Source organism: Centroberyx gerrardi, chromosome 3 (assembly GCF_048128805.1).
Source record: "Centroberyx gerrardi isolate f3 chromosome 3, fCenGer3.hap1.cur.20231027, whole genome shotgun sequence".
NCBI lineage: Eukaryota > Metazoa > Chordata > Actinopteri > Beryciformes > Berycidae > Centroberyx > Centroberyx gerrardi.
In genome coordinates this window covers 18,963,028-18,989,557 of record NC_135999.1, presented here as the reverse complement: position 1 = coordinate 18,989,557, position 26,530 = coordinate 18,963,028, and the positions used below count along the sequence as shown (strand labels likewise).

The following is a 26,530-nucleotide window of genomic DNA, read 5'->3' as shown; positions in this document are numbered from 1 at the left end:
AAGGCAATGTTAAGTGATTTGAGTTCAGAGTACATTGTGGAATATGGGAGTCTTCTCTCCATGGCAATCAGGTCAGTGGTTAAGGCGGGGGCAGGCAGGAATCGCGAATATATGTATATATATATATACGTATCTATATATATATCTATGGGTTGGCTCTCATGATTCCTTCTCAAGTTGAATTGGGGAAGAAATACCTCTCAGACTACTGACATCCAACCACTGAATAGACAGGGAAGGCACGGGATACATGATTGTAAAGGATCAGGTGCTGGATGAAGGCATAGAGGGAAAAAATGGCAGCACAAAAGTACAGAATGCATAATAAGCAAGGGCTTGATTCTGCCCTTCCCCCCCCCCCCCCGCTGTTCCTTGCATGCTTGCGCACACACACACACACACACACACACACACACACACACACACCAAACACACATCCCAATATATCTGTTTGCAGACCAGTTATAAGCCTACACAGGGTGACGGAGAGTGGGCTGAGAATGAGATGACATATGATGTTGAACCTATAGCAAACAATGCAAAAGCAATGGTGTGTGTGTGTGGGTCAGTATATATGTGTGTGTGTGTCTAAGGTGGCGTGCTGTGTGTCTCAGTCAGAGTGTGCAGATTTAAACTTGTCCTGGACTGCTTCATGGGAGGTTCCATCGATTCCTCCTCGTCGTCCTCCTCCCCAGCCACGTTCAGAGAGCTGGACTGCAGCACAAGCTCTCCGCTCTCCTCCTCACTGTCCTCTTCCTCCTCCTCCTCTTCCTCATCTGACAGAGAAAAGACAATTTGGTTAAATAAAGCCGCCATGATGACTGAGTAAATGAGCAACGCAATAACAAAGGCTTGAGTGGAAGTTGAAGCTGAACGTGACTGTGAGGCAAAGAGAAAGGCTGGAGTTACCTTTCTCCAGATCCAGAGAGTTTCGGTTCTTGACAGTGCTGGCAAACTGAAACACAGAGCACGATTAGGACATATGTACGTGTATCATTAAATTCAGACCACGATACGTTTGTGTGTGTGTGTGTGTGTGTGTGTGTGTACATACCTCTCCCATGACAGCAATGGGTGTCTCTCCTTTAGCCTGGGCCACCCTGTGCTCTATCAGATAGTACATATATTCGTCATACAGCAGGCGAATCAGGTGGAAAGAGCCAAAACTGGCAGCACTGCGCAGAGTCAGATCCCTGATTACCATAGAACTGGGGAGACAGGGAGGCAGATGTAGGAAATTTATCTTCAACACGTAAAACCAAATCTTTCACTTTTAGTCTTCATCCATCACTTTCTTTCCCCCTTGTCCTTTTCCCTCTCTCACCTGTAGAAGGACCAATTGAGCAGGAAGAGCTTGGCAGCCTTGGGAAGGGCGGCAGGGTTTTGGTCGTAGGGCTTTAGGACCTGGGTGACCACGCTGTCCAGCCAGGCAGCCCACTGCTCCAGGGAGTTCTGCTGCTGCAGGGTCAGCTTGAAGTCCTGTTCCAGCCGTTGGACCACGCGGTCCTCGCAGCGACACACCCAGGACGCCTGCTCCTGAAGGGGAGGGGAGGGGAGGGGTGTCAGTGTCCTGCTCCATATAACCTGCACACCAACACAGGAAGAAGAGAGCCGGACAGGCAGCAGTATTCTGACAGACCTGAACGTTGGTGAAGTCAACCCGGTTTAGGTCAGAGAGCATCTGGCTGATCTGGGCGGAGTTCTGCAGGACGGCGCGGGCTGCCTGGGCCAGGTGGTTCAGGCTGGTGTAGCGGCGCAGCGTCTGGGAGAAGGAGCACACACACACCACCTAAAGGAGAGGGGGATGAGGAAGGAGGAAAGAGTGAAGGGGGCCAGAAGAGATGGCAGGGGTCAGAAAGGAGGGACAATAAGAAAGAGGTGAGACAGAGAAATGGTTAAAAGACTGGTATGATACATGTGGCCATGTAAAGGCATGAAAAGGAAAGATTTTAAAAAATGGATGCAGAGCTCTCTCTTACCCTCTCATCAGGACACACACACACACACACACACACACACACACACACACACACACACACACCTTTATGCGGACCATCTCTTCTGGGATGTTCATCATGGCGCCGGTCAACCAACTCTCCAGACTCTTAGCAAAGTTGCGGATGGCCTGAGTTAAGGCACCTGAGACAGGAGCGGTGATGTACAGTGAAGACAGAGGGAAAGGGTTAACAAGATTTAAACATAATGCAAGAGTGTAGTAGAGTTAAACTCAGTTTACCCACCTTTTTATTTGCATAGTTTTCACTCTTTTAAAATCTTTATCACTTCTTAAAGGAGCCCTATTATAGGAATTCCAAATTTTCTCTATTTATATACATAAGTTATGAAATATGTTTAATGAATGAATAATAAAATTTGGTTTTGTTTGAGTGGTTAGTTTTAAAGTTTTCAAAAATCCACCTTTTTTACAGGCAGTTTCAGACTAATTCCAGTCACAACATGACTTGGTCTTGACTGCCTCACCTCTCAAACAGTTGTTAAAATCCTTCCAATCAGGGAAGTCTTCAACATTTGATCTGACAATCCCCCCTCAAAGCCTCCACTTAGCAGGTTTAACTCAATTAAATCAGAGGAGCTGGTGTGTTGATGGCCAATCAGGATCCAGCATTGTGACTGTTCTGCCTGTGAGGACTTAGTCTTCAAATTCATTCAATGAATACCATTTTAGCTAGACTACATTTATTTGCAAACTATCATCATCTTATCCTAATCACGAAAACTGAATAATATGGAAATGTTGAATCTCACTTTTATAGACTTATCTTTGACCTCCCTTTCATGGTTTACTTTTACATTCTTGCCTGGTTTCATTTTTTTTTTAAATACTCCTTTATAAAGTGCTTTATAACTGTGTTTTATGTATCATTTATTTACCACTATATCACTGAACACATACAAATGATGAAGAAAACCAGGGTGAATGACATGGACATTGCTTACAGACAGCATACACTTAGCGCATGTGTGCAAGTTAAATCAGGCTCTTTCAGTCTTAAGTCAACTTATACAACCTTCTGACATGTTTACATACAGGACTATTAGCACCATTAACAACTCACTAGGGATGGGTCTCAGTACATCAGGGATGAGGATCTCCACCAGAGTCTGGTAGAGTACGTTGTCACACTCTTTGGTCCAGCGCAGCACCGGCTCAAACTTACACAGCACCACCAAGCACGACTTTGGCAGACGCTTCTCCGACTCGTTGTGCCTGGAAGGCAACACACGCCAATTGTAGACGGGATGTGAAGGGACATCATGTTTGTGCGTGTCACAGCATGCGTGCACGTCAGAGAGGACACACGGTTATAGCCGAGGATGCTGTTTGTGATACTCACAGGCTGAGTGATTCTGTGTCAGTGCTCTGGCTGAACCTCCAGAAGGATTTCCACAGCGTCTCCACGAGAGTGAACTGCAGGTTGACCATCACATCCAGAATGGCCTGTGGGGATCACACAACACCACATCGGTCTGGCATCACACTATGCACTATCACAGAACGCAGTTCACTGGCAACCTCTCTTCACAACTCTGACTTCTTCCTTGTTATTTTCATTGGAAAGGACGAGCACTAGATATTAAAAATACTTCAACTTTTGACATAAGAGTGCTGGGTTTTATTGAAAACAGGGTTTCAATCGTTGATTGGCAACAACAAGGGCTATGACCAGCACTTCCCCGAAGTGTCTGTCTAGCACTGCAAGCTTATTAAAAAAAAGAAGAAAAAAAGAGGTGCCCAGTAGACGCGGAACCTAACTTATCTGGTGACAAGTTGATTCCTAAAATATTATAGAAGGAGAATGCGATGGAAATGCAACAGTGTTATGATCAGCTACGGCTTTGATCGTGAGAGTATCCTTTCTTCGTCCAAGGTTCATACCTCACAGTGTTCTCTGTAGAGGGTCTGGAAGGCCTTGAGGTGCTCTAAAAGGATCCCATCAGGCAGGCTTCGATCCTGCAGGTCAACCTCCAGGAAGTCTGGCAGCGGCCGTGATGCTTCTACATAAGATACAGCGCAGACGGCGGGGGGCATGGAAGTGGAACAGTAAGACCTTCAAGTCTACTAATTATTACAATGTTGCAACACCTCATTAGAGCATCATACCCAACAATGTAATATAGAATAAACAGAATGTTAGGGCAAAATAAAAATATCCATTTTCCAGAAACAAAGTAATATCATAACAGAATGTCTATTGCTAGAAAACAATGGATATGACTGGAGGTGCAAAGTGTGAGTGTTCCTCACCCAGGAACTGCTGATACTGTTGCACCTGAGCTGAGATGTCACAGAGTGCCGCTGCCTGCTGGCCCAGTCCTCCTGAAGTCCCATTGGTGATCCCCTCTGTCTTGTGCACTGGCTTTATCCTATTGGACAGAGCAGCCATCATTCAGGGAGACACAGCAAGGGGCGGAGAGAGAGAAAAAACATGTATGCACTGCTGAAACAGGCGACAATTACACTCTGAGCGGAGCAACTGTTTACATCTTGCTGTTTGAAAGCATTTTTACCAGCCGATCACACAAAGATACATTAAGTGACAGGTTAAGGCTATTGGGTCCTCAAACCCAAATAGAAGGGGACTGAACTCCACATAGGTTGGACTATTTAAATAAATACGGCCACAGGAGAGGCGTAACAGCCACTTTCAGGTGTTGATACGCAGGAATGTGATCTCATAAAATCCAATTTCTAGAATCAGACCTCAAAAGTAACGCTGAAATGACAAGTGTACCCGTAGCCACAGACAAACAAGCACAGGTGAAGCAAAGCCACACGTGGCTACCTGTGTTTCTGTGAGAAAGGCTGCTGCCTCATTGCCAGGTGCTGCTGCTCGTCCATCAGTCTTAGCAGAGGGGAACCAGATTTGATCCTCAGACCATAGTAGTGGTACTTCGAATTCCCTCTGGAACACACACACACACATTAATGACAATGCACTGAGATACCTGTCTAACATATACATCAACAGCGTGAATGTGTCTGTGTGTGTGTGTGTGTATACCTGGTGCCCAGTCTCCGTGTACGTAGCCCCATGAAGACAGACCTGATGAGCTTGCCAAAGGAGGCAGCATTGACCGGTTCTAGTTTGTGCTCCTGGCAGTGCAACAGATAGTGGCAGTAGAGGGTGCAGCGAGGTAAACTCACCCCCTCCGCTCCCTCATAGTTCTCACACAGCCACTGCACCTGGAGGAGGTGGGTGGATGAAAGACTTCATTCTAAACCACTATTTCACCTTAATAGAGGACAACCAATAAAGTTCACTGACTTTAAACTCTAGAGTACTCACAGTTGCAGGTGGTGCGCGAGAGTTAGGGCTGGAGTAACTCTGTCCTCCTCCTCCTCCTGATCCTCCTCCACCTCCTCCCCCCAGCACATAACCTCCCTGAATGACGTAGCCCCCTCCGCCCCCGGCTCCCCCACTATTGGCTCCTCCTGTTGCCACGGATACAGAGACGGGCTGCGAGGTCACAGAGCCAGTGATCTCTGACTCAGACGTGGGCGTGGCTTCATAGTAGGTGGAGGAGGAAGTGGGCGGGGTCTGGGAGTAGAGCGGCGAGTCGGAGTAAGGGTAGCTGCTTGACCGGCTGGATGGAGAGAGACATTTGGACACACAAACACACACAAACACATAAATGTACACTGTGTACACAACTGTAAAGAGGTTAGACGTGTGTGTGTGCGTGTGATATGCAATGCCCAGACAGCCAGAGCGAGTTGCTCTCTACTCACATGGTGGAGGTGGTGAAGGTGGAGTCTCCTGTTCCATCCACATACTGCACCTGGCCAGAGTACACATGCTCCACCTGGACAACAAGCAGACAGGACACTTAAGGAGACTCTTTTCACCGGTGACCCAGCTTACCAGGCCCGTACAGAACTGAGAATGCAACATGATCAATATCAACTTATTTCTCCACAGCATACCATTTTTCCACTGCTTAAGTTTCCTGCTTATTTGGAACACTCAAACTCATGGCACATGAACAGTGGCTCAGTGTGCTGTGCTCAATAGCTGCAATGGCAATTATGCTGGCAATGCATCTGCTTTACTTTACACTGCATACTTGCCGGGTCAGAATTGGCTCTCTTTCGGCAAGAGGCTCAGAGCAGGCATAACTTCTGTTAGGCAGCTTGTCATCATTACACAGAAACTGTGTGTCAACAGATTGAATTGTTTGGTAGAAATGCTACTTTTAAAGATGGGTATTCAGGAATGTGATTAGGAATACAAAAAAGCAGTCTCCCATTACAGATTAATGTGTGTCCAAGAAACAATCCTGGAAAAAAGATCTCATCCATGCTTAAATTTAAGGAGTTCAACAGAGCTCATTCACTAACACAGCTAGTCACATTACAGGTATCGTGTGTATCCCCACCATATCCTCTCTCTCTGGTCATACTCTGATAGGTGGGGATGCCTCACACAGCATGACCTGCACAGGAACGGCGTTAGGGGCATCCCAGTCAATGGATACCAGACGATGAGCGCAGAGAAAGAAAGAGGAAGGGTGTGAGGGAGGGGGAGAGAGGCATGCAAAGTGGGAGGGAAGTGTTTTCTTCTTCACGAGGGCACAAAGGGTTTCTGTCTCTCTGCCTGTCGGTCTGCCACTGTTCTCCACATCTCTCTGACTCTACATCGCTCTCTCTCCGCCTGTCATGACGGCTCGGTGGGTAACGCCGGATAAAGCCATTAGTAACGAAAGCATGAACAGATCACCGCTACGCTGCAATGATTTTTATTTCACATCTATTCCCTCACACAAACAGAGGAACGTGTGTGTGTGTTTTACCTCCTGGTTAATGTGCACAGGCTGTAGGTTGTTGATGTGAGCTGTCTGAATCCTCTTGGCTGCCTGTGACACTGCCTGCAACACTGACCTCTGCTGGTAAATAAAGCCATGATACCACAGGGTCAGATCATTCAAGCCACCGTTTTTTGTTAACCCTCTACTGTCTGTTGTACTGTCTGTTTGCTACAGGGTCAAATGGCCAACTCATGGTGTGTGTGTGTGTGTGTGTGTGTGTGTGTGTGTGTGTGTCTTACCTGTGGGTTGGTCTGCACCGGTTGGACCACCTGAGTGGGAACCCCAGGGGCAGGAGGGCTGGAGTCTGACAGACTGTCGTTCGAGTGGACAGAACCCTCTAGGGATGGCAGGGAGAAAGAGAGAGAGAGAGAGAGAGAGAGAAAGAGAGAGAGAGAAAGAGAGAGAGAGAGAGAGAGAGAGAGGGAGATAGAGAGAAAGTTTAATCAAAAGATTAAAAAAATCTCAACAGAAAAAGCCGCCCACCATCACCACAAGTTCTCAGTACTCACGGCATACTGCTTCCAAACTGTTATAACAGCCACTGTAGAACATGCTAGAACTTCGTTTTGAACACAGTAGAAAAGACACGGATAAGACTGCGAGGAGGAGTGCATCTCTCGAACTCGCCCTCCGTCCTTATATCTTGCACGCAGAAGGAGGCCTTGGACAGCTAATCTCCCCAGATGGAGAGAGAAATCCCTCCATCATGTAAACATGCAGATCAGATGAGAGGGGGAAATGAGAGATAAGGGATGATGGAGAGAGGGACAGAATGGAGACTAATAAGAGGATGGAGGGTGGGTGGAGCAGAGGGTGAAATTCACTTCATTGCACCCTTCAGGTGAGAACACTCTTTTTCCTCTTTGATTGTTTCCTTCTCTGGCCACTATGTCTACCTTTTCCTGCTGTTGCCAATCAATTTACTATTTGCTTTGTCATAATTTACGTGAAATCACACTAGCCTTTATTCAAATGCGGGGAAATTTTGGCTGTTGCTGTGAAGTTCCTCAATTCTCCTAGCCACTTTGGCAGGTGATAACTCTTTGTTCAATCAGCTTTCAAACTTCCTTTGACAGCCTGAGCATTTATTTGTTTCAACAATGGAGAGAAACCAGTACAAGTTATTATTAGAAGCGAAGTGTTTTTAGAGAGTTAGCTGGCTCATGCTGACTCTTCTTGGTGCTGCTCTGCTCTGCTCTGCTCTGTCTCTGAAATTTGCAAATTTGATCACTTGTACAATAAATTTCATTTGGAAGTTTTCTGGTGCCAGGAACGAAGCAGAGCAGTATTCTTTCTCTTATAATCATGTGAGCTATCGAAATCAGCCAAACTGCTACTATATAATCCCTATTAAATGCATTCAACATTTATCACAGTTTTTCTTTAATGGTTACTACAAGTGTTAAATCTGGGATGAGCAGATAAGCATTTTTGTCCCAGTGTTCATTGAGGACCATCCAGAACATGACACCTTCCCCGTTGTTCAACAGAAGCAGGCTATTATTTAAACCTTGTTTATTGTTATTATACCGTATTCATTGGAAGTTTTTGTGGAAATCATTCCAACCTATGATTGATTGATTGACAACTTAATTAATCCCCCAAGGGGGAAAGTTAATTGATCATTAAGATGGCTACATAGACCATAGCAGCATAACTCCTAAACTTGTTAAGCTGTGAGTCTCTCTCTCTGGGTGAGAGTGCACAAGTGTTACATGATACTAGTAGGCAAAAAGATCTACTAATAGACAGCCCTAAAATAAACATACAGATAGACACCAGAGTAGGGCTCAATTCACTTTCATTTCCTTAATGCCAACTGATTCCCTTATAATAGAGTATTAGTTCTCAATTAATTCAGGATACATTTTATATAAGATTCAAACTGATTCAGATTGAACTGATGGTTGGAACTGATCCAAAGCCTGAAATACACACATTGCCTTGGTGACCATCTAAGTTACTACCAGAGCACTTGTTGACTATGTCTCAATGCAGGAGGAGAACTTATGGTCATGTTCATGTGGTAGAGTAAAACAACACCATTACACCATCAACTCCCTATCACAACAATAGCAGGAGAGCACGGTAGAGGAGAAGTGAAGTCCCAAATATGCAGAGGACAGCCATCCTTGCTCCCACGTTTGGGACCATGCAGCCTGGGAACCATGTCCATCGGCTTATTTCACCCTCATAATGTATGTGCCACCTAACCAGAAAGGGAAACTAACTCGGTGGTTTTCAATCCTGGTCCTCTGGACCCAGAGCCCCACTGGTTTTCATTCTAGCCATCTAATGAGGGGCTAATTTACACTGGGAAAGCCAGGTGAACGCAAATACCTGTCTGGCAGAAAATAGCAGCAGTACTCAAGATCCTGAGGACCAATCTTGAGAACCACTAAACTAACTAAACATCACCAATGAGAACTATTTTCTCTATCATTATGCAGGTTTAGTATTTGTTATACATAAATGTAGTCAAATCATTCCTCCACTTTTATGTTAAAGGAGATGTCTGTGCATATGATCAGGACACGTTGTCTTTATACTCAGTGAGGATATAGCTGTTGATGACCACCCCCAAACTGCACAAAAAAAGCATTAGAAATTTTTCCCTGCATTATACCTACATGGTAACAAGCCTTCTAGTCATCCCTATCAATTTTTCTCAGGTTTCTCAGGTACAACAGCACACCTGATGTGCTAACTGGCTGAGCGAGTGGGAGCGAGGGTTGGGGTAAGACAATCCGACAGTGGCTACATTACCAATCGCTGCACAGCCTCAACTGTCCTCTGCACTGTTGGGAAATAAAAATCTATCATTGTAGAGCAGACACACCTCCAGTCTCAAACCAGGACCCAGCCTGTTGCTTACCCCCTAGAAACAGACTTCAGGGAACAGCTGCGGCTTGCTCAGATTGCACTCAAATGAGCTCAAAAAATCAAAGTGTGTAGTGTGTGTGTGCCTATTATTCGTCAGTTTCTCACCTGTAACAGTTACTATGATGTACTGAGGCGAGCTGCTCTGACCATTACTCTTCTGGATTGCAGAATGCTGGATTTCAGTGGTTACATACTGCTGAGTGGGAGTGGTCAGCACCACTGCCTTCTGGCTCTGGGCCTGAGTGGGCGGGGCTTGGGGACGAAGGGCATCCTGTCCTGTTTTTGAGGCAGTGGTTGATTGGTTGGCTGATGCAATGGTTCCAGAGTTTGGTGGGATCTCAGGCAGGAAATGTGCGGGCTTAGAGGATGAGGGTGTGGTGGCAGCAGGTGTTGCTATGGTTACTGTGTTGGCCTGCTGAGGGTGAAGGTCCTCTGAGTATCCAGAAGTTGCCATGGCAACCAATGCTTGGAGACACCACTCCTGTGGATAGAAAAGAGATAGAACTGAATAATGAAAATGCAGTAAACACACATACAAACACACAGTGTTCACATATTATTTTACTTCTCCGTATTTTATATCAAAAGCCAGATAGAGAGTGTTTGTGTGTGTGTGTGTGTATGTGTATATGTGTTTGTGTGTCAGGGATATAAACCAGAAGAGGAAGTATGTCTTTTGTTCAAGGACTAGAACCTTTCCTGTTTGTGTCTACTCTGAAATAAACGTTGCGAGTGTAGTCTTAACAAGCACCAAATAAAGCAATGAAAGAAACCGTAATTTGCTAATTAGGCCATGACCGTGAAAGGTCAAGTGAAAGAAAACTACGAAGTGATTAATTAGAAATGAGCAATTATGTGACCTTGAGAGCACGAACAGTCATATATATTATTATCTACAAATTAATTCATTGTAATAATTGGACCCACAGTCAATCAGGACTTAGACCATCCCACAAGATAAGCCACTCCTGTGTAAGCCAACACAGCAAGCAAGACAATCAGATGGTGAACCGACACACCGTATTCACGGACTGACTAATTCAGTGTCGCACCAAAAACTTTTTCAAAGTGGCAAAAATATTACAAGACATAAGTTACTAGGCTTAAATGTCCGTGGTTAGAGCACATAAACGCTTTGGTTGCGTGATCAGTTCCATGTTATTTCATGTCTGCAAGTAACGTTGCTGCCAGCCAGAGAGTGAGTTGAGAAATCGAGAGTGATAGCTTCCTCGGCTAGCAGCTAAGTTATAAAGCCAGCTAGTTGGCTTGCTACTAACGTTAGTTGCCAATGAATCTGTGACCACGCGACCAAACACGTCTCGTTATATTTTTGCCGTATTAGAAACTATGGGAAATAACGGGAACCTCCCAACTAACAAGCTAAAAAGTACACGAAACGCACTACAACACACCCGCCATTTTGTGCTCTTATCAAAGATTTGACATCGCCATAACAACCATCTGCGTTTAGAAAGCAGCTAGCAACCACTTTCATCACCGCCACGCTCAGCCACTTTCACATTAACGTTGACGATTATACAAAACAAATCACACGCATTAAATTTGAGAAATAAGAAATGATAATTTTGAGAGATTTTACTTTATCACCTCTGATTTACCCCAGCAATGTCCTTTGTTTTGTCGTTAAAGTTTTTCCTTAGCGATTTAGGTTGTTGTTGTTGATTCTCGTTGCTTGGTTCTTGTCGCCAGGACTACCGTGACTATGGCGCCTTGTCTTCACCGGGGCAACTGTTGCTACCCTCTCGTCATCGCCCCGCCCTACTCCTATTGCTCATTGGATAACTTGGGAGGTGGTCGCAGTGTCAGTTAAATAACCGATCGTTGATTGGTCGTCAATTTCTGTCCGTCATTTTGACCACCCCCTAACGTTACATTACCACTTTTTACTAACGTTACTCAGTGTAACGCAGTAGATCAAACAAACGAATGAACAATGGTGATTGTCAACTCCTTCATTGCTTATCGCTGTTGCACCTTAAAGGCTTAATGTCAATGTTCATCTAGTGTTGAGACCTGAAGCTTTTATTGTACAACATTAAAAAGTTTACAACCCATCTGTGTCACTGCAGTGTTCCCGTATTATTGGTTGGCCTCTAGAAAAAAAAAGGTCTGACTGTAGTGTGTGCACTGGTGTGTGTGTGTGTGTGTGTGTGAGAGAGAGAGAGAGAGAGAGAGGAAGATTGGCAGTGAGTGCCTATGTGTATCATCCTAGTTAATCACAAAGTGAATGGATATTGATCTCCATCCAGCGCCAGGTGGAGCAGATAGCAAGATGGAGAGTGCGCTGGTGACACAGTGCAACCCCACTGACGTGAGGACAGAAAGGCCAACGAAAGGTCGCAGGTGATTAGATTACCAAGAGCTCTGTTGACATCACCTCCAGCCACATACACATACTTAATCACAACTTTTCTCTTTCTCTGGGCATTGTTGTCCCTAAAGGTCTCCTGTCTTATCTCTGGCAGCGAGGAGGAGCGGATGTGAGTTCAGGTCCTTCTCTGCGATGCTGAGGAGACTATATAAAAGGGGGAGATTATCCAGAAAGAAACACAAACTATACTGGAAGACACACGGAGACTTGAAACACCTACGGCAGGGCTGTCATATTCTAAGTTCTCTCTCTCATCCTTTCCTCCACCTGCATCATTCTCACCATGTGGAAGGCAGCGCTGTTGACCGTCGGCCTGTTGGTGGCCCTGGTAGGCAGGGTGCGGTCCAACGAGGGCCACCCCTCCTTCTATGGGGTGAAGCTGTGTGGAAGAGAGTTCATACGAGCCGTCATCTTTACCTGCGGAGGCTCTCGCTGGAGGAGAAGCGTTGGGGACTCAGGTGAGACTGTGTGTGTGTGTTCGTCCAAAATGTAGTCTTTCTTTTTGTTTAGGCCTATCAAATGAGTGCATCTTTCTAACTTTCTGGTCAGAAAATCTAGCTCTATGGGAGGCTTAAAAAACTTTACTGTTGGATAATGCACCAACTCCTCCCACAGTCAGATTCAGATTCAGAAAAAAAAATACTGGCAGGAATCAAGTAGTATTGAGTGTTGCCAAAGCATATTACAATAGTACAGGACAAAACAAGGTACAATATAGCCTAGATGAATATAGGAATTATAGGTAATATATGAATTAAAAATTAAAAATTAAAAAATAGGAATTCCTAATTAGAAAAACTCTATTTTAAAAATTGTTCATATGTTCACATATGTACCCCTCCTTTTTTTTTTTTTACCAGGTGTCACTGAGGAGGAGACCTTTGACCCATGGAACACGAACCCCATCCCTCAACTTGCCAGCGAGCAGCATCCTTCAGCACCCCAAGTCTGGAAAGATGAAACAATAGATGTGGCGTCCTCGGCTGCTGGATTCAGCCGCGTAGTTCGCTCGCCCATCTCAGAGGAGGTGCTGGAGGCTTTGCGGAGCGCGGACAGGAAAGGACGGGATGTAGTGGTGGGGCTGTCGAACGCCTGCTGCAAGTGGGGCTGCAGCAAGAGCGAAATCAGCTCCCTCTGCTGAACTGAACCACCTTGCATCTTCTCCTCTCATTCACCCTTGTGCAGAGCTCTGTTCTTTTCCTCCATGATCTCTCCATCTCTCCTTTAGACTTGCCATTCCTCTTCCTCTCCACATCCCCTCCCAACTCATCATCCGTGTGTTGACTGTCATACAGGAATGTCCTAGTGTGTGCTCAATATAAGATTTGTTTAATATGATTATCAAGAACAGTATGTGGTAGTTTAATAAAGCTGTGTGGAAGTGGTGTGGAAGTCCGTTTTCTCTCTGTATCAACCTACTAAAATGATACTTAATGCTGGTACAACATTTTCACTTTTTAAACATTGTTTTAGAAGTACATTTTTGACAAGACTTCAAAATTAAAGTAATTGGTGGTGACTATGGGTACCCAGAGTGGCCTATCAAAGTAAACTGTTGCTTTAAGGCATACTCCTATTAAATTTTAGATCCTGACTAAAAAATGCATAATTGCCTAATCAAGACAAGCGTGAAGAAAACATACATGAAGGGCCACAGAGAGGTGACCTTAGGTAGGTGCCATAAGCAATGGGAACTGACGCCATCTGGTGGTCATATACACTACAACACATTAAAGCCTTCTATCATGCCTGTGTCAACAAAATGAGGAATATGTGATCCAGTTATATTATATTTTACTATTACAGGGACATTGCACATTAAACAACAGTGTTGGCCTGACGACTTATTTTCAGCCACTGTCCCTAGGCATGATGTTAAAAAAGCCATTAAACAGTAAAACATAAATGTAGGCAAAAGTTTAACCATTACACATTAAATACCAGTACCATATAAGTTAAAAATACACATATAATGTTAATAAGGTTAATGGAAAAACAAAAAGTCCACTGTCTCATCCTTACTCGGCACCAGTCTTCCCTGTACGGAAGCCGAATGTGGTCATACTGTTCAACCGGCTTGATTGCAATGCATGCAATCTCTGTCACATACCAGCTAGCATAGCTTGTTAATTGTTGTAACGTTAGCCAGCCACATAGTTCTGCTGAGATCAGAACTTTGTATTTAGATTGCAATTCTATTTCAATTAATGTTCGTTGTTACGGCGGAACTGCAGTACAATCTATAGGACTATTAGATCTGACAAATCGGTGTGACCAGGTAAAACCTTTGGCGGTACTTTCAACATGAAGCTAGCTAGCAACGCTAATGATAGCTGCCGTGGATGATATGCGACTGCTGTGATATGAATGTTAATGTGTTCCCTTTGCTTTGTATTTGTTACTTCGATTAACAACACACTTCGACACAGTGACGTGGTGTCCAACTAGTTAACGTGAGATAGCGATTTGCAGTTGTTTTCTGTTTGAGTCTGTACGTGGTGTTAACCGTAACTAGCATAGCGACGCTAGCTTGCTAGCTGAATGTGCCAGACATTTGCGCCTGTATTCAGAGCAGAGGCCGTCTGGGCCCCATGTTCAAAAGGCTGATCGTGTCGCGTTTGCTAGTTGGTATGGCGAAGTTATCCATGCAGCAATAACTCAGCTAATGATAACTGTATAGTGATACTTAAAAGCAGTCTTTTAAACAGGTAAAGCAGTAATCCACGATCTTCCGAAATAGACCAAAGCCGTTGTTGACAAACCTTTACTGCTTGCAGTGCAATGTTTTGCCACATGGTAACGTTAGGTAAACATTGACAATAGCCAAAGCAGTCTGCCTGAAATTAAAGATTCAGGTAGACAACTCTGACATTAGCTATACATATTGAGTAGGGGGTTGTTACCACTAGCGATTCCTAGCTGGTTGTTAGCTCCATAGTGTTATTGTGCTTCGAAACCACTTAATCTTGTGTGTGTTTGTGTGTGTGCGCGCGCGTGCTATAGGATGGAGTGGCAGCCAGATGAACAGGGTCTGCAGCAAGTGCTTCAGCTACTCAAGGACTCCCAGTCCCCAGACACTGCAACACAGAGAGCAGTGCAGGAAGTATCCTACAGCTTTGTGTGTAAGAGAGTGTGTGAATGAGACTTGAGGTTTTTGCTGGTTTGAGCTCTCATCTATCCAGCAGGGGTGTGAAGAATGTGTATGCATGCTTGTGTGTCAAAGCGTAAGACAATGAAAACTACCTGGGAGTGTTGCCATACGCAGCATGTATGAAATGAGCTGGTGTGTTTGTGAATGTGTATGAACGTACACTGCCTGTATGGCAGACAAGATCATAAGGTATGTGTGGGTGTGTGAGCTTTTGCTATTTGCGTGTGGTTCGTTGAATTCTTTAACAGAGCCTGCAGAAACTGGAGCAACTTAACCAGTTTCCAGACTTCAACAACTATCTCATCTTTGTCCTCACGAGTCTCAAATCTGAGGGTATGTATGTGCTGGGTATCTGAGGGTACAGTGGAACTGAATTGCCATTTACTCCTTACTCACTCTAATACTTGTCCCATACAAAAAATTCTCTATCCACCTCCTCCTATCTCCCACTCTGTTTTGTTTACTCCTCCTGAATCTGTCTCTGTGCTGCCTTCCCTCCCCCAGATGAGCCCACTCGCTCTCTGAGCGGTCTGATACTGAAGAATAACGTGAAGGCTCACTACCAGAACTTCCCCCCCAACGTGGCTGACTTCATCAAACGAGAATGTCTCAACAACATCGGAGACCCTTCACCACTTATCAGAGCTACAATCGGTGGGTGTTTGAGAGAGAGAGAGAGAGAGAGCTAGAGCTAACTGTGTTTTTCAGCCACTGTGAGTCACAATATGTAGGCGGTTTAGTTTTTGCAGGTAAAGGGGCTGTGTGGGAATGAGGGCTATATTTTTCAAGAAGCTTTAAACTTTATTGAATGTGATGGTGATGAGCTATCAGCTACTCTTTAGTTTCATAGCCTGATTATATTGTGTGTGCCCTTTTTTCTTGGTTGTCAAGGTATCCTGATCACGACCATAGCTTCTAAAGGCGAGCTGCAGACCTGGCCTGAACTGTTGCCTCAGCTCTGCAACCTGCTCAACTCAGAGGATTATAACACCTGCGAGGTCAGACAAGGCTTTTGAATGCTTATGTGATGCTCAGTGTTAGTTACACTGCATGATAGATTTATGTCTGGTTTTTCTGGTCTTTTAACTCTGATCTTTCTGTGTATGTGTGTGTGCCCTTCAGGGCTCTTTTGGAGCGCTGCAGAAGATCTGTGAGGATTCATCAGAGCTGCTGGACAGCGATGCTCTGAACAGACCTCTCAACATCATGATCCCCAAGTTCCTCCAGTTCTTCAAACACTGCAGCCCCAAGATCAGGTCAGTGAAACGTCAGTCTGTCACTTTTTTGTCTCTCCTCCTCAACCTCCACCCTCTGTATCCCCCTATTAAAATCGTCTTTTAGATCCCATCTGTTTGTCTTTCTCTCAGGTCCCATGCTATAGCGTGTGTGAACCAGTTTATCATTGGTCGAGCTCAGGCTCTGATGGATAACATTGACACCTTCATCGAGGTGAGAGACGACCTGTCACCACCCCTTAAGCGCCACAAGCTTTTGTCTTGGTTGAGCTTCCATTGTTTTCAAAGTTCAGGTGGTTTCTGTGTGTTGTGTCAGGAGTCACCTCTGTATTAACTGTGCTTTCCTTTTCCTCTCTCCCTCCAATGTCTTGTCTCCCCCTCCATTCGTTGACCCTGCCTATCCTTTCCTTAATCTCCTTCCCTTCTCTCTGCCATCCATCCCTTTTATCTCTCCCTTCTTCTCTCCTTGTTTCTCTCCTATCCAGAGTCTGTTTGCGCTGGCCGGCGATGAGGACAGCGAAGTGCGGAAGAACGTGTGCAGGGCTCTGGTCATGCTGCTGGAGGTCCGCATCGACCGCCTCATCCCACACATGCACAGCATCATCCAGGTGAGGATGTGACCCGTGTGACCATACCGCCTTGAACAGACATACACAACTCCACCCCTGACTTCCCCTTCCTGCTCCTCCTCACCTCTTGTTTCCCACCAGTACATGCTGCAGCGGACCCAGGACCCAGATGAGAACGTGGCTCTGGAGGCCTGTGAGTTCTGGCTCACCCTGGCTGAACAGCCCATCTGTAAAGAGGCCCTGTCTGGCCACTTGGTCCAGTAAGTGCTCACATGCCAACACAAACCTGCTGCTACACAAACCTGCTTCAGTTGATGGCAGGGAGGTAGACAAGGGGAAATCAAGTGTTGTGTGAATTTCACCTGAGTAGTAATGTGGTTATTTTTCTCTCTCTTCCCAGACTGATCCCTATCTTGGTGAATGGGATGAAGTACTCTGAGATTGACATTATCCTTCTGAAGGTGAGTCCACCCATTCAGCACCCTGAAACTGTCTTCTGGGACAAATCAGACCCAAGGTCACCAGCTCCTCATACACACACACACACACACACACACACTGCCTTCTTCTTCTTCAACTTCAACTTCAACTTCATTGTTCCAAGAGAAATTTGGTTTTCTGCCAGGGTTTAAAACAAAACAACGTGTAGTAAAAGGCATCACATAAAAAACATTGAAATTAACAAATACCTCAGATAAACAACAGATCAAGGCCAAAATAGTCACTTCTACCATACTGAAGTATTAAAAGCGTATGAGTAAGTCCCAGTCCAAATACAGTACAAAGTGCTACAATATAAAGTGTCAAGGAGAAGCAGTTCTTGTCATCTCTTCTTATCTTCTACTATTTCCCTCTGTCTTTTGGTGTGTTCACTCTCTGCTGTCTCTCTGTTGTTCTCCAGGGTGACGTGGAGGAGGATGAGACGGTCCCAGACAGCGAGCAGGACATCAAGCCTCGCTTCCACAAGTCCCGCACCGTCACCCTGCAGCACGAGGGAGGGGAGGGCGAGGAGGGGGAGGACATCGATGAAGACGAGGACGATGATGACGACACGCTCTCTGACTGGAATCTACGTAAGTTACGGACAGGTGGCTCGAATAATCTTCTGTGTTGAGCCAAGGGGTCAGTTGTGGCTCTTAAATGTTCCATTTTAACACCGTAAAAACATTTCCTTGATGTTTAATGTTCAGTATAGTTTCTGGGATACTACAATATAACAACTATAACAACACTGTAACAGCATGCTATCTCCATCTGTAAATCTGATGGTGATGTCTAGGCACATTTTTGTACATTTGTTCTTTCATCTATACACCTGATAAGGAAAGTGAAGATGTTTGTCTTTGTCTTCATGTATTATTTGCTGTATTATTGCCAATGCTTTTGGTTGTTTTAATTATTTATTGTATGTATTTGTTTTAGTATCTTTGGTACCCACTATTTGTCGTATTCTTATCTGCACCTCATTCTCTTCTGCTGTGACGACCCAATTTCTCCACGGGGATCATTAAAGTTTCATCTAATCTGAAGCCGAATAACGTATCTGTCTTGACATCTGATGCTGAGTGGTTTGCCCCCTGCAGGGAAGTGTTCGGCCGCAGCCCTGGACGTGCTCGCCAACGTGTTCCGTGATGAGTTGCTCCCCCATCTCCTGCCCCTGCTCAAAGGCCTGCTCTTCCACCCTGACTGGGTCATCAAGGAGTCTGGCATCCTGGTGCTGGGGGCTATCGCTGAGGGTGAGACATTACAAAAATACATTTAGGCACACTGGCTTCTAAAGTATTGTCCTCTCAAGCGTGACTTAATTTTTGGTCCAAATAAAGGATTTTGGACCCCGCCCCCCTCTTAGTCTAAAGTGAAAAACGATTGCCGTTAACTACGTCCAGTGCTAATATTGACCATTTTTGCTTTGGAGGGTTCCTCTATTATGCATTTCTTTATTTGTTGAGGTGGATTGTGATGGGTTTTGATGCATTTTGTGGCCGTGACGCAAAAACGCAAAAGCCATGCTATGGTTGTTAGCAAAATATATATATATTTTTTTCTTTTTTTCTTCTTTTTTTTTAAGCAAAATATTTTTAAAAAATCAATAATGTGATGCAATATATAATAACTTCGTCATGTCATTTCTACTTGAATTATTTCGCCCATTTTAAGAAAACGATTGGCAAACAGGATCCAAAAATCCCATTCATAGGCAAAAAAAACAAAGGATTTTTAAAAGTAAAGTTTTTTTTAATATTATTATTTATAGATTTTCTTCCAGGGATAGGCATTGTATGATAGGCTTCCCTACTGGTAATCCAGAATTTGTTTGATTTCCAGGGTTATAGATTATTTAGTGTTCACGGGCCCTAGCCCGGGGCGACAGGTTAAGGCCACTGGGATGGTAGACATTCACTGGGTAGTTGAATTGACTGGGAAGAGGGTGGTGAGAACAAGTTTTTTAAAATATGGAAGTTGTATTTATTTTTGACTGCTGGGAATGAAAAGCAGAAGTTTTGTCTCAATTTCGCAACCACGATGAAGAAAGAGTTTGCAGAACTTTTTTTGTATAATTTAGCATGTATAAGCAGTTGTAACCTTCTCCTGTCTTCTCTCCCCCCAGGCTGTATGCAGGGCATGGTACCTTACCTGCCTGAGCTCATCCCCCACCTCATCCAGTGTTTGTGCGACAAGAAGGCCCTGGTTCGCTCCATCGCCTGCTGGACCCTCAGCCGCTACGCCCACTGGGTGGTCAGCCAGCCCCCCGACGCGCACCTCAAACCCCTCATGACCGAGCTGCTCAAACGCATCCTGGACGGCAACAAGAGGGTGCAGGAGGCCGCCTGCAGGTGAGGCTCTTTGTTTTTCTGTATGTTCCTCTCTCCTGTGTTCTGTCTCCTCTCATCCGCCCTGCTTACTTACCCATCTCCTCCTGCCTCTCCTCAGTGCGTTTGCCACCCTGGAGGAGGAGGCGTGTACAGAGCTGGTGCCGTACCTGAGCTTCATCCTGGACACGCTGGTTTTTGCCTTTGGAAAGTACCAGCACAAGAACCTGCTCATCCTCTACGACGCCATTGGAACACTGGCCGACTCTGTGGGACACCACCTCAACCAGCCTGTGAGTGCAGCACACTCGCACACACACGCACCTACATAGCCTTGTTGTTTTATGCAGCAATGATTTATTTACTTACATTTAAAAAAATGCCCTCACGCAAAAAATGTCCTTACAGTCGGTATTTTGTAGTCAGAGTATAGTTTATCAAAATGTTCAGCCCTCACAAAGATTGTAGTACAAAAACACATAAATCACAGGCACAAGTCACTTCCAGCTCTTTGTTCACTGCTTACTGTGTGTGTGTGTGTGTGTGTGTGTGTGTGTGTTTTCAGGAGTACATCCAGAAGCTGATGCCTCCCCTGATAGCCAAGTGGAATGAGCTGAAGGACGAGGACAAAGACCTGTTCCCCCTGCTGGAGTGTCTGTCCTCTGTGGCCACGGCGCTGCAGAGTGGCTTCCTGCCCTACTGTGAGCCGGTCTACCAGCGCTGTGTCACCCTGGTCCAGAAGACACTGGCTCAGGCCATGGTGAGCCCGCGCACGCTCGCTCACACACACTTTGCTCAGAAATGTAAAGTTTTCACTGCTTTACATGAAAGCTGCCTGGTCAGTTTCTCCTTTCTCTTTCCTGTGTCTCCAACTGTCCCCTTTGTGTGGTTTTCCTGGTGTTGCCCTGGTTTGCTCACACTCACTCACACACTTGGACACATGCATGTGTGACTCATCTATAGGAATTAGTAACAAGTGGACGAGGAAGCCAAGTGAAAAGGGTTAATGAGTGTCTGTCCTTTTTATAATACACCGGCACACATACTCTCACACACACGTGCAAGCAAGCTCTGGCCTCAAATGTGATGTGTTTGTTCTTTCTTGTTTTATTTCAATGTACTTATTCAATCTGTACAATGCTTAGGGACAAGCCTTGACACTTTCTCCCTCTCTCCTTCTGTCTCAGATGTACAGTCAGCAGCCGGACCAGTACGAGGCACCAGACAAGGACTTCATGATCGTGGCTCTGGATCTGTTGAGCGGCCTGGCTGAGGGTCTGGGGGGCCATGTGGACACGCTGGTGGCTCGCAGCAACATCATGACCCTGCTCTTCCAGTGCATGCAGGTGGGCAGAGATGTGTATATACATATGTATGTGTGTGTGTGTGTCTGTGGGGTTCAACGTTAAGATATTTATTCACTTTTCCCAACCGAGATCTACTTGCACCAGGTATATTTTAGATGGTCCAGCAGGCAAAAGAAAATAACTGCTTTTACCTTTTGGTTTAAGTTTTTTTTATTGCTATAAAAAGTCCAATATCAACAGTTCATAATATACAGCAGCAAAATGGCTTAAAAATTAACAAGAGGAAAGTAAATGGTTGATGATAAGCCCCCATGTCCGCTCCACACAACAATAACTGTAGAACTGAGGTGGCAAGAGAAAGTAAGAACAGAACCTTTTTCGTTAGCATTGGTCAAACTGGACCACTGACTAACCCGTCAGTTGGATCCTTATTTTTGCATAGCTGGTGTGTGTTCACATCTCTCTCTCTCTGTTTCTTTCTTTCCAGGATACGATGCCTGAAGTAAGGCAGAGCTCTTTTGCTCTACTGGGTGACCTGACGAAGGCCTGCTTCCCTCATGTCAAACCCTGCATTGGTAACTATCACACACACATGCACACACACAGATACATACATACATACAGTTTCTCTGTCATCTACCTTTTCATATGTCTGACATGATATTTTCTGTTTGTGTGTGTGTGTGTGTTCCAGCTGAGTTCATGCCAATCCTGGGCACAAACCTGAACCCAGAGTTCATCTCTGTGTGCAACAATGCTACCTGGGCCATAGGAGAGATCTGTATGCAGATGGGTGAGTTGGGGCAAATCTGCTGTTTTCTGTGATGGTGTTTAGTGATTCTTCAGCTGAATATTAGGTTCAGTTTGCTGATATATGTGTTTTCTGCTGTCTCAGGAGTGGAGATGCAGCCGTATGTAGCGATGGTTCTCAACCAACTGGTTGAGATTATTAACCGACCCAACACCCCCAAGACCCTGTTGGAGAACACGGGTATATGTATACACACACACACACACACGCACACACACGCACACACACGCACACACACGCACACACGCACACACACACACACACACCTTGTTTTTATAGAGGGGCAGACAGTTTTTCTGTTTTTCCTTTTTTTTTTTTTTTTTTTTTCATTTGGTACAGACAGTGGGAAATCAGAGCAGGTTACAGTCAAAGAGGATCACGGCACATTAACTGGTTCAGATGGAGTGCCAGCTGCCCCAGGCGGTGTGTCACATGATACTGCCCACACACACTTCTTCTAACTGCAGCCTTGACTCCCCTCTCTGTCTTCCCTCAGCCATCACTATTGGTCGGCTGGGCTATGTGTGTCCTCAGGAGGTCGCTCCCATGCTGCCGCAGTTCATCAGACCTTGGTGAGAGTCTCTGTTTATTCTCTCTCTTTCTTTTTTTCTTTCTCTCTTTCATTCTTTCTATTTCTCTCTCTCCCTTTCTCTCTCTCTCTCTGTTATGACATGGTTGTGATGGAATTTAATTTACTACATCTGTACACAGTATTGGTGCGTGCAGTTACACACACACACACACACACACACACACACACACACGCACACAAACTTCAGGGTCTCTTGTTTTCATTCTCTCTCTCTCTCTCTCTCTCTCTCTCTCTCACTCGCTCACTCTCTCTCACAGCACAGAATTAGATTGGTTTATCTGCACTTGCAAGGCTTCATTTGTGGTAGGGTTGTCACTGATTTAGCAATATAAATTTTATTTTTCCATTTTCTTTTTTTTTTTCAGTTTGTTTTTTTCAACGTACAATGCACATTCATTTCTAATGGAAGATCAGTGTTCCTTCTTTTTTCCTTGCTTTTTTGTGTGATCACATTGCTGCAGAACACAATCGCTTCATTACAGAGAGCTGCGATATCGGCATTCTTTAAACAAATTCCTGAAATGTGTGCAGTCAGTCAGTAGTGAGAATGAAACACATCTGGCAGCCACAGTTCCCTCAAGCCCCAGAAATAATATATGAAGACACTGGTCTTCAGGGGGAAATCCAATGGGAGACATTCTCACAATTTACTGTTAGAGAGCTGTTTTAATTATTACAACAATGACAGTTTGCCTTGTTCCATTTCTTTCTGATTGGCACCAGAGCATTGTTGTAGCTCCCAAGTTTTCACTTTTGAGATTTCATAAACAACACAGGATAGATGAAATGCCGGTTGCTTAATAATTGTGCCTGGCAGGTGTACGTCTCTGCGGAACATCCGAGACAACGAGGAGAAAGACTCCGCCTTCCGTGGGATTTGCATGATGATTGGTGTGAACCCAGGAGGCGTGGTGCAGGTGAGAGACTCATTTTACATTCACAGTTTTACATTTTAGGCACTTAGATGATGCTTTTCACAACTTATAATGAGCAGGCAATGGTTCAGTGTCTCGTTCAGTGACGATTTGACAGGACACATGGCTGTTTTGGGGGTTGAACCTAAGACCTTTTGGTTATGGAACAGTCTCTGTAACCACTAGCGCCTCCTCAAAAATCATTCCTTCGTCTGTTCAGGACTTCATCTTCTTCTGTGATGCGGTGGCTTCCTGGGTGAACCCTAAAGACGACCTGAGAGACATGTTCTACAAGGTGAGTGGATGACAGGATAAAACATGATGGTGCGATGAATAGGATTGGAAGCTAAGACCCGCTTTCTATTGAGGAACCAGGTCAAATAGAATGAAATGTGCAATTTTTAATTCACTATCAAATCATCACACTCTCCAATCCTCCCTCCTCTGCTGTGTGAGTGACTGAGGTGTAATGATCTGAGTAGTTTCCTTGTAGATTCACTGTATAGCATCATTGCGAGCATGGCAAACGTTAGAAGAGACTAAAAGTGGCTGCACTTTGATAAAGAGTCTAGTTTGTCTTCTTTGTCGCTCTGCTGCTGTAAGCTTCAGCTGCAATTAAACTGCTCCTGGTCTGCAGAGGACTGAACTGAACACACTCTGCTTCCCCAAACTGGTCATCAGTCTTGCGAACAAAGCATTACTGCATCAAAACAGAATGAAACAAAAACTGCCAAAGGAATCAATGAATCAAAAAAGCTCTCTGTCTAACTAACAAACGGGAGCAATGCTGTACAGTAATCCAAGCAGTAGAGTTATGTTTGCCTAATGGATTTCAAGGCTTTTGTGCCACTGCTTGTATCTATGGCAACGAGATAAACATGTCTACATGCAACATCTCTTTTTGGTGATATATTTTGTGATATTTTAGTAATTGTAATGATGTTTTAGGCTATAAATATTAGACTGAAATTTTTTTTAACCAGCCTTTATTTACTCATACAGTCCACATGCTACGGTTAGAGGGCCACTATTTGAGACCCGGACTTTATTGGAGGTTTTATGGTAGAGGAGAAAAGAACCAATAAGGGAATTGTTAAGGAAGCAGAGTGTTGAGAAGGAATTCAGTTGACATTGCTGAACATTTCCCAACCCTAGGGATGAGTGTGTTGTCTCTGGCCTGACTTGACCATAAAATGCTGAAAACCCTGAGGATGAACTTCTCTGTTGTGTCGCCCCCCCCCCCCACAGATCCTGCATGGTTTTAAGGAGCAGGTTGGAGAGGAGAACTGGCAGCAGTTCTCGGAGCAGTTCCCTCCACTGCTGAAGGAAAGACTGGCAGCCTGCTATGGCGTTTAGAGCCTCTACACCGACCCCAGAGGTAATCTCACCGGAGCCTGGTTCCCACACACAAATTATGTTTTTTTTTTTTCAGATCAGAGATACAATTTTCGGCATTTTGAAGTGAACTTATTTCTGTCTACTCTCCCTTTTTGTCCGTCCCACCAGGTGAGCCAGCAGGAGGAGGGTGAATGGGAAACTCATCCATCTGTGTATTGCACTGCCCTGATCTGGGGGGGGGAGAGGGACGCTATTGGCCGCTCCCCCTGACGGACGGCCCCCACGCCCTATGTGTTTGTCCATAGAGGGAGGGTGGGCGGGTGGGAGGGAGGGACAGGGGGACACCTCTAGATTAACTAGGCAGGGACCCGACACAGAAAAACTAACTGGTAGGGAGAGATAGCGAGAGGGACAGAGAGACAGACCTAGATGGGAGACGGAGGGATAGACAGGTTGGGAAAGAGAGGGATAGAGAGACGCAGGGAAAGAGAGCAGTGTAGAGAAGTCCAGGGAAAGAGAGGGAGGGAAATGAATTAACAAGGCAGGGAAAGAGACAGGTATAGAAAGGTCAGTTACTTGGCTGGGAGGACAGGGACTGTTAAGGTTTTAATGGGATTATAAAACTAAAGAGTAACTGATAGCTTGACTGACACAGACAGACAAACGTACACAGACACACACACACACACATACACTTGCACATGCTGTACATGCAGTACATGGAACTGACTGTGGGTGGCACTGTTATTTAGACTATTGAGACCTACTATAAGTAGTTAGGGACAGACAGACAAACAGGTGTCTAAACTCTGTTCATTTCTGGGTGATAATATCTTTCTTTTTTCCGGGGAATAGGATTCAATATGAATTACTTCATCCGTAGTCACTGAATTCTAGCTAACTGTAAGATAATCTCGCTATCCGCATCTACGTTTCCTACCTTCATTTTGACCAGAGTGCTGCTTCACAGAGCTGTCCATCTATCAGACATATTCCTGTCACATTTTCTACCTGATAATTTAAAAAAAGAAAAAAGAAAAAAAGAGCAAGTGTCTTTCCTCTTGGCTTCACAGAAACCATTCCTCTAGGAAGGGAGGATTAGGGCTAAAACATTTGTTTTCTCACCAGAGGGGAGGAATCTAAAAAAAAATCACATCCTTAGTCTCCTTGAGGTTTTGTGTGTATCTGTGTGTGCGTGCATGTGCAATTGTTTGTATATCCTTACTTCAGCATTCTGTGTTAACAGTGTGTGAACTATGTATTGTTTTGATATGGTACAGAGCTAAAACTTGACTCCCACCGCAATGTCCTTTGCACCTGTTAACTGTGACCAAGTGTGTATGCGTGTGTGTGTGTGTGTGTGTGCGTGAGTGTGTATGTGTCTACGTCTACATTCGTACTGATATCCATTTGATGCCATATTGATATCTTAAGTGAACAGTGATTGGCAATGTCATTGTGATCTTTATAATGTTTTAAAAAATGGTCCATCAGTTTTTTTTTCTTTGCTGCTACTGATGATTTTTGTTTCCATAGTGAACTTAAATTCGCACAATTAACGCAAAAAAGAATATTTGAATTGATGCTATTAAGTTGTTTTTGCACTTTTTTATTTTTTTGTATGGACTTTTTTTTAACCTCACCCATATAATATGTCTTGACCCTAATGTCAGTGTTTGTCATACTGTGTTGCACTGTGA

The 26,530-nt window shown here is 44.7% G+C and overlaps 3 protein-coding genes across 7 annotated transcripts; 2 read left to right on the top strand and 1 right to left on the bottom strand.

Annotated features, from left to right (window-relative positions):
- Positions 1-366: 366 nt before the first annotated feature.
- rfx1b (regulatory factor X, 1b (influences HLA class II expression)) lies at positions 367-11,434 on the bottom strand. Of its 4 annotated transcripts, none has more exons than XM_071915303.2 (18): positions 11,320-11,434; positions 9,817-10,192; positions 7,068-7,165; positions 6,814-6,906; positions 5,753-5,826; positions 5,310-5,607; positions 5,025-5,206; positions 4,806-4,925; positions 4,268-4,386; positions 3,899-4,017; positions 3,357-3,460; positions 3,078-3,229; positions 2,042-2,139; positions 1,640-1,789; positions 1,325-1,536; positions 1,055-1,208; positions 910-955; positions 367-776 (listed from the first exon to the last, which is right to left on the bottom strand). In XM_071915303.2, the coding sequence occupies exons 2-18, from the start codon at positions 10,163-10,165 to the stop codon at positions 589-591; spliced, it is 2,556 nt and encodes an 851-aa protein (XP_071771404.1). In that variant the 5' UTR covers positions 10,166-10,192; positions 11,320-11,434; the 3' UTR covers positions 367-588. The 4 variants fall into 4 exon arrangements, with proteins under 4 accessions (XP_071771404.1, XP_071771405.1, XP_078147350.1 ...); XM_071915304.2 differs by having other exon boundaries at positions 6,814-6,903; XM_078291224.1 differs by having other exon boundaries at positions 11,331-11,385.
- A 952-nt stretch (positions 11,435-12,386) lies between these two features.
- rln3b (relaxin 3b) lies at positions 12,387-13,244 on the top strand. Its single transcript, XM_071915341.2, has 2 exons — positions 12,387-12,561; positions 12,964-13,244. The coding sequence occupies exons 1-2, from the start codon at positions 12,387-12,389 to the stop codon at positions 13,242-13,244; spliced, it is 456 nt and encodes a 151-aa protein (XP_071771442.2).
- A 948-nt stretch (positions 13,245-14,192) lies between these two features.
- tnpo2b (transportin 2b) lies at positions 14,193-25,125 on the top strand. Of its 2 annotated transcripts, none has more exons than XM_071915280.1 (24): positions 14,193-14,381; positions 15,107-15,206; positions 15,512-15,587; positions 15,759-15,908; positions 16,167-16,252; positions 16,377-16,510; positions 16,622-16,703; positions 16,975-17,097; positions 17,200-17,318; positions 17,459-17,519; positions 17,960-18,131; positions 18,642-18,794; positions 19,667-19,892; positions 19,990-20,161; positions 20,434-20,628; positions 21,056-21,214; positions 21,663-21,750; positions 21,870-21,968; positions 22,071-22,166; positions 22,483-22,558; positions 23,396-23,495; positions 23,713-23,787; positions 24,741-24,870; positions 24,999-25,125. In XM_071915280.1, the coding sequence occupies exons 2-23, from the start codon at positions 15,108-15,110 to the stop codon at positions 24,846-24,848; spliced, it is 2,649 nt and encodes an 882-aa protein (XP_071771381.1). In that variant the 5' UTR covers positions 14,193-14,381; position 15,107; the 3' UTR covers positions 24,849-24,870; positions 24,999-25,125. The 2 variants fall into 2 exon arrangements, with proteins under 2 accessions (XP_071771381.1, XP_071771380.1); XM_071915279.1 differs by having other exon boundaries at positions 16,146-16,252.
- Positions 25,126-26,530: the final 1,405 nt, after the last annotated feature.

Bases quoted from the DNA above. Each gene is read 5' to 3' on its own strand.
- rln3b (XM_071915341.2), top strand. From the start codon at position 12,387: ATGTGGAAGGCAGCGCTGTTGACCGTCGGCCTGTTGGTGGCCCTGGTA. The intron at 12,562-12,963 runs GTGAGACTGTGT...TTTTTTTACCAG, and splicing joins GAGAAGCGTTGGGGACTCAG to GTGTCACTGAGGAGGAGACC.
- tnpo2b (XM_071915279.1), top strand. From the start codon at position 15,108: ATGGAGTGGCAGCCAGATGAACAGGGTCTGCAGCAAGTGCTTCAGCTA. The intron at 18,795-19,666 runs GTGAGACATTAC...CTCTCCCCCCAG, and splicing joins GCTGGGGGCTATCGCTGAGG to GCTGTATGCAGGGCATGGTA. The intron at 21,215-21,662 runs GTGGGCAGAGAT...CTTTCTTTCCAG, and splicing joins TGCTCTTCCAGTGCATGCAG to GATACGATGCCTGAAGTAAG.
- rfx1b (XM_071915303.2), bottom strand. From the start codon at position 10,165: ATGGCAACTTCTGGATACTCAGAGGACCTTCACCCTCAGCAGGCCAAC. The intron at 5,608-5,752 runs GTGAGTAGAGAG...CTCTCCATCCAG, and splicing joins ACCTTCACCACCTCCACCAT to CCGGTCAAGCAGCTACCCTT. The intron at 3,461-3,898 runs GTATGAACCTTG...TGATCCCCACAG, and splicing joins TCTACAGAGAACACTGTGAG to GCCATTCTGGATGTGATGGT.